Source organism: Penaeus vannamei, chromosome 21 (assembly GCF_042767895.1).
Source record: "Penaeus vannamei isolate JL-2024 chromosome 21, ASM4276789v1, whole genome shotgun sequence".
Lineage (NCBI taxonomy): Eukaryota > Metazoa > Arthropoda > Malacostraca > Decapoda > Penaeidae > Penaeus > Penaeus vannamei.
The window spans coordinates 2,439,371-2,451,870 of NC_091569.1; the positions used below are offsets into that span (position 1 = coordinate 2,439,371).

The window sequence follows — 12,500 nt, forward strand, 5'->3', positions numbered from 1 at the left end:
AGGGGGAGAGAGAGAGTGATGGAGGGAGGGAGAGAGAGAGAGAGAGAGAGAGAGAGAGAGAGAGAGAGAGAGAGAGAGAGAGAGAGAGAGAGAGAGAGAGAGAGAGAGAGAGCGAGAGAGAGAGCGAGAGAGAGAGCGGGAGAGAGAGAGAGAGGGAGAGAGGGAGGGAGGGAGGGAGGGAGAGAGAGAGAGAGGGAGAGGGAGAGAGAGAGAGAGAGAGAGAGAGAGAGAGAGAGAGAGAGAGAATCAATGACAATGAAAAGATGTCAACGAAAATAGAAAGGAATAAAGGAGAAAAAAGGAGAGAAAGAAGGGTATATGGGTGAATAAACGGGAGAAAGGAAGAATGAAGGGGTGGGGGGAGGAATAAGGGAGAAAAAAGGGAGAGAGACAGGGATAAGAAAGAAGGAAATATGGGAGAATAAACGTGAGAGAGGGAGAAGGAGGAGGTGAAGAGTAGAGGAAAGAGAGCTAAGCAGATAATCCATCAATACTACATGCTGTTTTCCTGCATTATTCTGTCCTTTTATTAACCTTCATCTCACTTAATATTTCAACAATGATCACGGCAATCCAGTTTCATTGGCTAGTTCTTATTGCATTTCGCTGACTTTTGGGAGGATTATTGTGACCTTTTCCTCCTCTGTCCCTCTCTCTCTCTCCCTCTTTACTTTCCTTGCTCCTTCGCTCTTCTCTTCCTATTCCTCCCTCTCCCCAAACTACTCATAATTTCATTTTTTTTTTTCATGATAAATCCTCCTTCCAACTTTTCTTCTTTCATTTTCTCTCGTGATTTCCATTTTCACTTCTCTATCAACATTTCTCTCTTTTGAAAATATCCAGTAAAAATTTTTTTCACAGCACTGTCAGTCATCTGTACATTTTTTACACAGCTGTGAAAAAAAAATGCATTCCCGTTCTAATTAACAGTATATTTTGGACGATTGCAAAGAAAAATAAATTCCCTTCACCACTTAACAGCCTATATTGACCCCATTATAAAAGAAAAGGAAAGTTTCCCTTTACCAATTATCGGCTCATTATCAGTATAAATACAAAAAAAAAAAACGAAAAAGAGATCCACATCCACACTTCACCTGGCCGTGACTAGGCAGCGATCCGTACCTTGCGACAAGACGGGATGGATTTGATGAGAAATGTTGCAATCACCTCAAGAGTTCGAGGCAGTTTGCAACTTACCGATGGACTTGGCTTCTTCTGACCAACGTTAAAAACAAGTCTTCCCTTCTGGTGGAAAATGGACTGATGTTATAACGAACTGTCTGTCCGAACTTCCTTGCTGTTCCGTAATCGCCTTATTGCAGAAGACACTCCCTTTCATTGCAACCGTTTAATGCATCGTGCACATCGCAATATCTGGGAAGCAGCATTTTTTAAGTCAAAGTATGAATGAACAGATAAAACCTAACAAGTGGTAGATAATTGAATTAATATATCAGAGAATTAATAGTAAAAGATTTGCAAAACCGATCATTCACGCCACTTGCATGCATTCACGAACGCGCGGATGACTTTTATAGATCCCTCAAAAATAAGTAAAAGATAAAATAAATAAACAATAAATATACGTACATGCATATATATATATATATATATATATATATATATATATATATATATATATATATATATATATATATATATATATATATATATATATATATATATATATATATATATATATATATATATATATATATATATATATATATATATATATATATATACATATACATATATATATATATATATATATATATATATATTCATATATATATATATATATATATATATATATATATATATTCATATATATATATATATATATATATATATTATATATATATATATATATATATATACATATATATATACATATATATACATATATATACATATATATACATATACATACATATACATATATATATATATATATATATATATATATATATATATATATATATATATATATATATATATATATATATATGTATGTATGTATGTATGTATGATGTATAAATGAATGAATTAATAACTTTAAAAAATAGCAAAACACAAACAACAAAGAATTAAAGACCCATGAAAATTCCCTCTTAACAGCCTTGAAAAAAAAAAATCCAAAGAGGGGAAGAAAGAGGAGATTGCTCGCTAATTGCAAGGTTTCCAGGCTTTGGCCAAGACTGCGATTAGATCTAGAGAAGCTTGATTATCCCAGTAATTGAAAGAACAAAGCAAAAGGGTGGAACAGCGCCGTCCGCCGAATGTGCCCCCGATCGAGAGGACGAGATTGGTCTCATCTCCCGAGACAATGACGTCCTTCGAGATGTTTGATCTTGGATGCTGGTCGTCTGGGGGGGGGGTAGGGGGAGGGGTAGGGGAGGGGGAGAAGAAGAGGAAGTTAGCGAGCTTTAATTCCGGAAGGTAAATAGCTGGTTAAGGAGACAGGTAAATGTGTAAACTGGAAATAAGGGCATCCAATTCGGGAAGAGAGATGGGACGATTCTTCATTCAATCAATTACGTTGTTTCCTTTTCTTTGTATTTCTTAGTATTTATATAGTTTCCTTTTCTTAGTATTTCTTAGTATTTATATAGTTTCCTTTTCTTAGTATTTCTTAGTATTTATATAGTTTCCTTTTCTTAGTATTTCTTAGTATTTATATAGTTTCCTTTTCTTAGTATTTCTTAGTATTTATATAGTTTCCTTTTAGTATTTCTTAGTATTTATATAGTTTCCTTTTCTTAGTATTTCTTAGTATTTATATAGTTTCCTTTTCTTAGTAAGACTACTCATCGTCAGAAATAGTACTGGTTTTATCACCACTACCTTTCTTCTTTCATCACTATAATTACTATTACTCATTACCATCATCATTAAGTAATCATAATCATTAATATTTCCTAACTACTACTATGTCATTATTCTTATCGCTTCTACCAGCACCATCATTACCGCCATGTCTATTATGAGAATACTTTTACCATCAATATTGATAATATGATATGATGTGAACTATCACGAAGTTCTCCATAGTATTAATCATGATCGTAATCGCTCTCCTTATCTTAACGATTCTCCTCCTCTTCCTGTTCAATAAGCAACAGAGAAAAAAAAGGTAAAACTAGAGCAACAATGCAAAATAAGTAATTTACGAAAAACAAAGACACACCTGATTGCAAAGGCTAATAATTTTATTTATGCAGTACAGCTAATTGCGATTATAAAGTGGCTAGTTTTATTTCTTATTTCTTTTTTCACATTTTATAGTGCGAATAAATGTATTCCAGTAATTATTGTTATGGATAATCTACTTGTTATTTATGCAGTATGAATACATTGTTCAATTATTTTCGTTACTGAAATTCAAAATTGTTCCTAACTTTTTTTCTCTTAATTAAAGATACAATTTAATATTCATTTTCGCTGCTTTGCGTTCCGAATAATGTGAAGATAAGAACGGTAACGGTTAACAATTTTCGAAAACTTCCTAAACGAGTATTACAACGAAGAAGAAAGGAAAAAAAAAGGAAAAAATAAAAAAAAAGTACGAGAAGCGAAAGAAAGAGAAAACGAAATTAAAAGAAAAGAAATCGAGGAAGACGAAGAAGAAGAAGAAGAAGAAAGTCATTATGTGAATAAATAGAAACCACATTCGCCATCATCATTTATCCTGACAGTCACGTTATCCCACATTGTGGTTTCAAGAATTGATGATGCGGGAACAAGAAAATTCGAACCAATAATAGTTGCCATAGGGGCTCCAGACAAACAACTCTTCTTTTCCATATTCCCTAAACGTACACACACATACATGTACGTATACAAAGAGGAAGAGTGGGGGGGGGGAGAACACAGAGAAGCACGCAAGTCATATGAACACACACACATACAAACAAACACACACGGATATATATATATATATATATATATATATATATATATATATATATATATATATATATATATATATATATATATGTGTGTGTGTGTGTGTGTGTGTGTGTGTGTGTGTGTGTGTGTGTGTGTGTGTGTGTGTGAGTGTGTAAATATCTATCTACCTATCTATCTATATATATATATTTATTAACATGCATGTGTTGATATAAATACATGTATATTAGTCACTTTCCTTATGGCAACTCTATGGCCTGCACTGGCGTAGCGCTGAATGGACCCCTGCCTTTCCCTTGCATCAGTGATGTGGAAAGCGGGCGACAGCGCAGCCCTGCACCCTCGAGTGGACATTCCAGCGCCGTTGCAAAGCAGCAGCACAAAACAAGAAATGATGGTCTCAATTGCCATAAAACGTGTGTGTGTGGTTGTGTGTTTGTTTGTTTGTGTGTGATTGTTTGTGTGTGTGTGTGTGTGTGTGTGTGTGTGTGTGTGTGTGTGTGTGTGTGTGTATCACGAAAACATATAAACAGGTAGTCTATAAATGAAAAACATAAATGGATAGAGAGATGGATAAACAGAGACAGATGTTTAAAAGGTACATGCCTATATTTCTTTTCTTCATTTCTTTTCAATTCTTTTAGGCGCACATTTTGCAAAGCGAACGATTCCAGCCACACGCAAGCAAAATATCGCCGAGGAGGTCCATGTATGGGCGGTGGGCGTGGAATGGGGGTAGGCAGAGGGGGGGAGGGAAGAGGGAAGGCCATTGGGACGCGGCAAAATAAGGGCATTTTCTCGTTCTGGCTCTCCATTACCTTGCTGATCCTCTGTTATTATTAGCGGATCAGATGTGCAGGACTTGGGGATGGAGGGGGGGAGGGGAGAATGGGATGCAGGGGGGAGGGGGAGAGAATGGGATGCAGGGGGGTGGGGGGAGAGAATGGGATGCAGGGGGTGGGGGGAGAGAATGGGATGGGGGGAGGGGAGAAAGGGATGGGCGAAGGGGGAAAGACGGGATCAGGGGTTGGGGAGGTATGGGGGCGAGGGCGGGATTGAGAGAGGGGGTGGGATGGGATAAATAAATAGAGGGGAGGAGGAGGAGGAGGAGGACCAGGACAAAGTTTGCTCTTATTCTATCACATTTTTGTTCATTGTCCCCTGTTGGTCTTACACATAGGATCATAGAAAGGCAAAGAAACTGATAGACAGGGAGCGCGACTATGTATGTTTTTTGTGGGCGTGTGTGTGCGAGCGCGCGCCTGTATCCCAGTGAGCCTACGCGCATTTGTGTGGGTAAGCATGTGGAAGTGTGTGTGTGTCTGCAGGCCTAAAAAAAGACCAAACCACACAAGGCATAATTTCCTTGGCATCCGTTCTCGGCGCTTTCATCCCGCGCAGAGACACCTCGATATCACAAATAACCTTGAAAATCGTAAAGCGATTAGTCGGGAAATTATGGAAACAGACGAAGTTGATTTATTCATCGTTCCGGTCGCACAGCGGAATATCAAGCAGATGCGCCACTGCTACAAGCGCCCAGGGGAACGGAGGAAACGATACCACTTGTTTTTTATCGTCCGACACAAACGCAAACACACACACACATTCATACACACAATTCACACAAACACACACAGATCTGTCTGTGAGTGTTTGTGTGTGTGTGTGTGTCTATCTATCTAGCTATTTATCTATCTATAAATATATATATATGCATGTATGTATATACGTATATATGTATGCATGTATATGCACATACGTATACGCTTGAACGTACACATAAATATAAATTTCCTCTTTCCCTTTTTTTTCGCTCTTTACATCCACATCAAATTCAGCATAAATCTAGCAGCAAAGCTCAAGCGTCAGCTCTTGACGTATAATTAGACCTGAAATGATCATCACTTTAGACAGTATGTTTAATTTTTGGTTTAACTGACACGGAGTGCATTAGATTAAATGCCGAGCTTTTGAATGTCCGTGCGTGTGTACCCTCGCACGAGAAGGGGGGGAGGGGGGGGGGGGGGGGGGAGTTAAAGGGTTGGAGAGAAGATAGACGGATGAATAAGTAATAACCGGGGAAGAGAAATGTAATTAAGGCAAAAAAAGGGGGTAAGAATGAGTGGGAAGAAGAAGAAGAAGAAGAAGAAGAAGAAGAGAGAGAGAGAGAGAGACAGAGAGAGAGAGAGAGTGAGAGAAGGGAGAGGGGTAAATGGATTTAAAAATGCAATAAAAAATAATATTAAAAGAGAAAAGAAAAAAAAAAAGAAAAGAAATAAAGAAAACGCATGAACAGAAACAACATCCGCAAAAGCAAAACATCTTCCAAACAAACAAATAACCCCCCCCCAAAAAAAAAAAATAATAATAATAATAATAACAAACACAAATCATCAGTTTCCCCATGCGACTGACAATTAGCTTCCACAAATCTCTCTCCAAAACCCTCGGCGACGTGTAGAGAGACGGACAAGACAAAAAAAAAAAAAAAAATACAGAAAAAAACATTCAAAACAAACAAATAACGAAAAAAATAACAACAAACTTAAATCATCTTTTTCCACATGCGACGTACAATTAGCTTCGCAAATCTCTCTCCCAAACCCTCGGCGTGGTGTAGTCCGAGTCACACCCGAAGTACACAGGCGATGGATTGCCTTCCCGCTGATTAGACCACATTTAAAGCCACATACAAGCATTAGCGACCCAGTCACTGATGATTGGTTGGGAATACGTACGAGTGCGTGCGCGTTTGTGACTGAGAGAGGGGGGGGAGGGAGAGGGAGAGGGAGAGGGAATGAGGAGGGGAGGGAGAGAGAGGGAGAGGGAGGGAGGGAGGAGAGGGAATGAGGGAGGGAGGGAGAGGGAGGGAGGGAGGGGGGGAAGAAGGGAGGGAGGGAGGGAGGGATGGAGGGAGAGAGAGAGGGAGGGAGAGAGAGAGGGAGAGAGAGAGGGAGGGAGAGATAGATAGAGAGAGAGAGAGAGAGAGAGAGAGAGAGAGAGAGAGAGAGAGAGAGAGAGAGAGAGAGAGAGAGAGAGAGAGAGAGAGAGAGAGAGAGAGAGAGAGAGACAGACAGACAGAGACAGACAGACAGAGACAGAGACAGACCATGTGCGTATCTACGTGCAAGTACGTACGCGGACGGCAAACCCAAAACACGCGTACACACTCCCCAATATTTGCTCGCTTCTCAACCCCTTCGCCGAAACGACCCAAAAACTCGACAAAGCTTCGAAATAAAAACCACGCAATTTTCGCTCGCCCTAAGTGAACTGTGCGAATTTCCCGGAGCTCCCCCTCGAGCACTGCCTCATCCTCGAAGTCGGAGCTCGCGATCGAGGACAACGCCAAGTCTAAACTCTGAGGAGGAACGGCGTCATCAAATAATAAATCAATAGAACTCACTTGACCCAAACTTTTGTTGTAAACGAGGCCAGACTAGGCCGCCATCTTGGATTCCCCCGCTCTTTATAGCCGTGGATTCCGCGGTTTTCTCTCTTTTCAGACGCTGCTCGCGCTGGTGGTGACGGCGGGGAAGCTGATGGTGTTGGGGTGGTGGTGATGGTGTTGGGGTGGTGGTGACGGCGGGGAAGCTGATGGTGACGGCGGGGAAGCTGATGGTGGTGGGGTGGTGGTGATAGCGGAAGTGATGGTGTTGGGGAAATGGTGATGGCGGGGAAGGTGGTGGTGTTGGAGTGATGGTGATAGCGGAAGTGATGGTGTTGGGATGATGGTGACGGCGGGGAACGTGATGGTGACGACGGGGAAGCTGATGGTGTTGGGGTGGTGGTGACGGCGGGGAAGCTGATGGTGACGGAGAGGAAGCTGATGGTGACGGAGGAGAAGCTGATGGTGACGGAAAGGAAGGTGATGGTGACGGAGAGGAAGGTGATGGTGACGGAGGAGAAGCTGATGGTGACGGAAAGGAAGGTGATGGAGACGGAGAGGAAGGTGATGGAGACGGAGAGGAAGCTGATGGTGACGGAAAGGAAGGTGATGGTGACGGCGGGGAAGCTGATGGTGGTGGGGTGGTGGTGATAGCGGAAGTGATGGTGTTGGGGAAATGGTGATGGCGGGGAAGGTGGTGGTGTTGGAGTGATGGTGATAGCGGAAGTGATGGTGTTGGGATGATGGTGACGGCGGGGAACGTGATGGTGACGGAGAGGAAGGTGATGGTGACGACGGGGAAGCTGATGGTGTTGGGGTGGTGGTGACGGCGGGGAAGCTGATGGTGACGGAGGAGAAGCTGATGGTGACGGAGGAGAAGCTGATGGTGACGGAAAGGAAGGTGATGGTGACGGAGGAGAAGCTGATGGTGACGGAGAAGCTGATGGTGACGGAGGAGAAGCTGATGGTGACGGAAAGGAAGGTGATGGTGACGGAGGAGAAGCTGATGGTGACGGAAAGGAAGGTGATGGTGACGGAGGAGAAGCTGATGGTGACGGAGAGGAAGGTGATGGTGACGGAGAGGAAGGTGATGGTGACGGAGGAGAAGCTGATGGTGACGGAGAGGAAGGTGATGGTGACGGAGGAGAAGCTGATGGTGACGGAAAGGAAGGTGATGGTGACGGAGAGGAAGGTGATGGTGACGGAGGAGAAGCTGATGGTGACGGAAAGGAAGGTGATGGTGACGGAGAGGAAGGTGATGGAGACGGAGAGGAAGGTGATGGTGACGGAGGAGAAGCTGATGGTGACGGCGGGGAAGCTGATGGTGACGGAGAGGAAGGTGATGGTGACGGAGAGGAAGGTGATGGTGACGGAGGAGAAGCTGATGGTGACGGAAAGGAAGGTGATGGTGACGGAGGAGAAGCTGATGGTGACGGAAAGGAAGGTGATGGTGACGGAGGAGAAGCTGATGGTGACGGAAAGGAAGGTGATGGTGACGGAGAGGAAGGTGATGGTGACGGAAAGGAAGGTGATGGAGACGGAGGAGAAGCTGATGGTGACGGAAAGGAAGGTGATGGAGACGGAGAGGAAGGTGATGGTGACGGAGGAGAAGCTGATGGTGACGGCGGGGAAGCTGATGGTGACGGAGAGGAAGGTGATGGTGACGGAGAGGAAGGTGATGGTGACGGAGGAGAAGCTGATGGTGACGGAAAGGAAGGTGATGGAGACGGAGAGGAAGGTGATGGTGACGGAGGAGAAGCTGATGGTGACGGAAAGGAAGGTGATGGAGACGGAGAGGAAGGTGATGGTGACGGAGGAGAAGCTGATGGTGACGGAGAGGAAGGTGATGGTGACGGAGGAGAAGGTGATGGTGACGGAAAGGAAGGTGATGGAGAGGGAGGGGCAGGTGATGGTGACGGCGGGGAAGCTGATGGTGACGGCGGGGAAGCTGATGGTGACGGCGGGGAAGCTGATGGTGACGGCGGGGAAGCTGATGGTGACGGCGGGGAAGCTGATGGTGACGGCGGGGAAGCTGATGGTGTTGGGGTGGTGGTGACGGCGGAAGTGATGGTGTTGGGGTGGTGGTGATGGCGGAAGTGATGGTGTTGGGGAGATGGTGATGGCGGGGAAGCTGATGGTGTTGATGGGGAAGGTGATGGTGACGGAGGGGAAGGTGATAGTGATGCGGTGATGGTGACAGCGGGGATGCTGAAGGTGTTGGGGGGAAGGTGATGATGCTGTGTGATGGTGACAGTGGGAGAGTTAATGGTATTGGGGTGATAGTGACGGTGGGGACATTGATAGCGTTGCGGTAACTGTAGGGAAGGTGATGGTGACCAAGGGAAAGGTGATAGTGTTGGAAATTGACAGCGCTGTGGTAATGGTGATGGTGATGAGGAGGATATGACAGAGGTCGGATAGATGGTGGTAATATTATTCATGGTGGTTTGTGGTCATGGTTCTTTAACTGCCAGGGTGGAGAATGTTGGCATTGGTGTTGATGGTGTTGGAAGATATGGTGATGGTGGCAGTGTCGGTAATAGTGTTAGGGATGATGGAGGAGATGGTGACGGCAGCAGTGTTAGCAATGGTGTTTGGGATGATGGAAATGGTGATGCTGACAGTCTTGGCAATGGAGTTGAGAATGGTGGCAGTGTTGGTGATGATGTTGGAGACGATGTTAAAGATATTGATGATGCTGGGAGCTGATGGTGAAAAAAGATGATGATGGTGAAAAGTATGATGGTAACAATGGTAATGATAGCAGTAATAATGAATGTGATTGAGATAAGGACGATGGTGATAATAATGATGATGGTACTGAGGAATGGTGGTGGCTGTGATGATGATGGTGAGAGTGTGATGGAGGCCGTGTTAAGGATGGTAGGAGTACGGTGGTTGCCGTAATAAAGACGACAGTAATAACAAATATAATGACACCGGTAATGATGCAGCGATGGCATAGCTGATAGTGAATGATACTGGTGTTGGCAAAAACTAATGATAGATGGAGATGGTGTTGGTACAGTGCAAATAGCAGTGCTTCCGATGATGAGGAAGAGAACGGCAATAGTGAAAATGACATTCATGTTAATGCAAATAATAACAGCAGTAATATCCACGAAAAAAAGATATAGAAGATAGCAATAATATCAACAGTAATATCCACGGAAAAAAGAAATAGAAAATAGCAATAATACCAACAGTAATATCCACGAAAAAAAGAAATAGAAAATAGCAATAACATCAACAGTAACATCCACGAAAAAATAAAAAATAGCAATAAGGATGCAAATAATACTGACACAATATTATTAATAATGACACAAAACCTGATTAATTCAACGGCCAAGCAACGAAGCACAAAGGGATTAATCACCAAAGCAAACGAGACGAAGCCGAAACAAAGGGCTAATGCATCTTCTTCAAACACGAAACTTTTCTTACTTAATCTACTTACGTTTGATTTATCTCCAGTCATCCGCATAAATCGAAAAAACAAACAATAAATTTGTAATTAATGTTGGATTTAATGTGATTTACGCTGATGATCCTTCTTTTCAGAGACATAATTTCCCAACTGCGCATACAATGTTTTTTTTTTTCTTTTTTTTTCTTCCTTTTTTCTTTTTGTCTTCTTTTTTTTCTTGGCATGAGAGTCAGCTGTTTAGTCATAAATTAATAACTCCTTAATCGCGAATATATGTATGTTTATTTATGTGTGTGGGCGTGTGTGTGGGCGTGTGTGTGTGTGTGTGTGTGTGTGTGTGTGTGTGTGTGTGTGTGTGTGTGTGTGTGTGTGTGTGTGTGTGTGTGTGTGTGTGTGTGTGTGTGTGTGTGAGAGAGAGAGAGAGAGAGAGAGAGAGAGAGAGAGAGAGAGAGAGAGAGAGAGAGAGAGAGAGAGAGAGAGAGAGAGAGAGAGAGAGAGAGAGAGACAGACAGACAGACAGAGAGAGAGAGAGACAGACAGAGACAGACAGACAGAGAGAGACAGAGAGAGAGAGAGAGAGAGAGAGAGAGAGAGAGAGAGAGAGAGAGAGAGAGAGAGAGAGAGAGAGAGAGAGAGAGAGAGAGAGAAAGAGAGAGAGAGAGAGAGAGAGAGACAGACAGACAGACAGACAGAGAGGAGAGAGAGACAGACAGAGAGGAGAGAGAGACAGACAGACAGAGACAGAGTATGTGTACATGTTCCTACGTCCTTCGTTTTTGTATATCCTCGCACACCTGTAACTACACCCGCATCCACACACAGTTCCACCCTCCGCCATCCTTTACACCTGTTTACACCTGTTTACGAGAGGGAAAGACTCCGAAACCCCTTAGAACTCAGCGCTCGGGGGTCCTGCACGTCGCCGCCGGTTATATGCGGCGGGGCTGCGGACGCTGGAAGGGCCAGCTGCGGCACCGTGCCATGGAAAGCTACGGAGAGTGCCTGACCCTCGATCTGGCTGAGGGTTATAATTGCCTTTTCTCTTCTTTGTTCACGGCTACATTTAATTTTTTTCTACTATCTCTTTCTCTCTCTCTGTGTCTCTGTCTGTCCGTCTCTCTCTCTCTCTCTCTCTCTCTCTCTCTCTCTCTCTCTCTCTCTCTCTCTCTCTCTCTATATATATATATATATATATATATATATATATATAGAGAGAGAGAGAGAGAGAGAGAGAGAGAGAGAGAGAGTATATTCTAAGACAACCATCCTTCATAATGTCATTATAGAAGCATACAAGGATGGGTCATTTAAAGGAATATATAGCGAAAATGTTTTAGTTGAACATGGTACGATTATCAAGAGGACAGAAAAGAACATCGTCGCAAAAAAGAAAAAGAAAGAAAAAAAAAAACTGTTTGATGAAGGAATCCAGAAACGAAGAAGATATGTGAGAGCGTGAAACCAACACGAAGAAAAAAAATAACGAGAAGAAGATTCAACGCAGCACGATGATGGGATCGCTAATCCCTCCCCTCCCCCCCTCCCCCCCTCCCCCCATTACTCACCATAATGGATCACGGGAAAGAGACAACATGATAGGACTCATTACAAGATTCGCAGGGAGAGAGCCCCGAATCCCGTGCCATGAGGTAACATGAGGGTAAGGAACACATCGAACCGAGCGCGGCCACACGAAGGCGTATCCACACACGGGTATTATAACAAGGTATTTAATGCATGCAAGATTCGAGCTGGCCATCAGCG

The 12,500-nt window shown here is 43.3% G+C and overlaps 1 protein-coding gene across 1 annotated transcript; it reads left to right on the forward strand.

Annotated features, from left to right (window-relative positions):
* Positions 1-8,147: 8,147 nt before the first annotated feature.
* LOC138865482 (golgin subfamily A member 6-like protein 22) lies at positions 8,148-9,362 on the forward strand. Its single transcript, XM_070136046.1, has one exon. It carries the CDS (start codon positions 8,148-8,150, stop codon positions 9,360-9,362), a length of 1,215 nt encoding a protein of 404 aa, XP_069992147.1.
* Positions 9,363-12,500: the final 3,138 nt, after the last annotated feature.

Bases quoted from the DNA above. Each gene is read 5' to 3' on its own strand.
- LOC138865482 (XM_070136046.1), top strand. From the start codon at position 8,148: ATGGTGACGGAGGAGAAGCTGATGGTGACGGAGGAGAAGCTGATGGTG.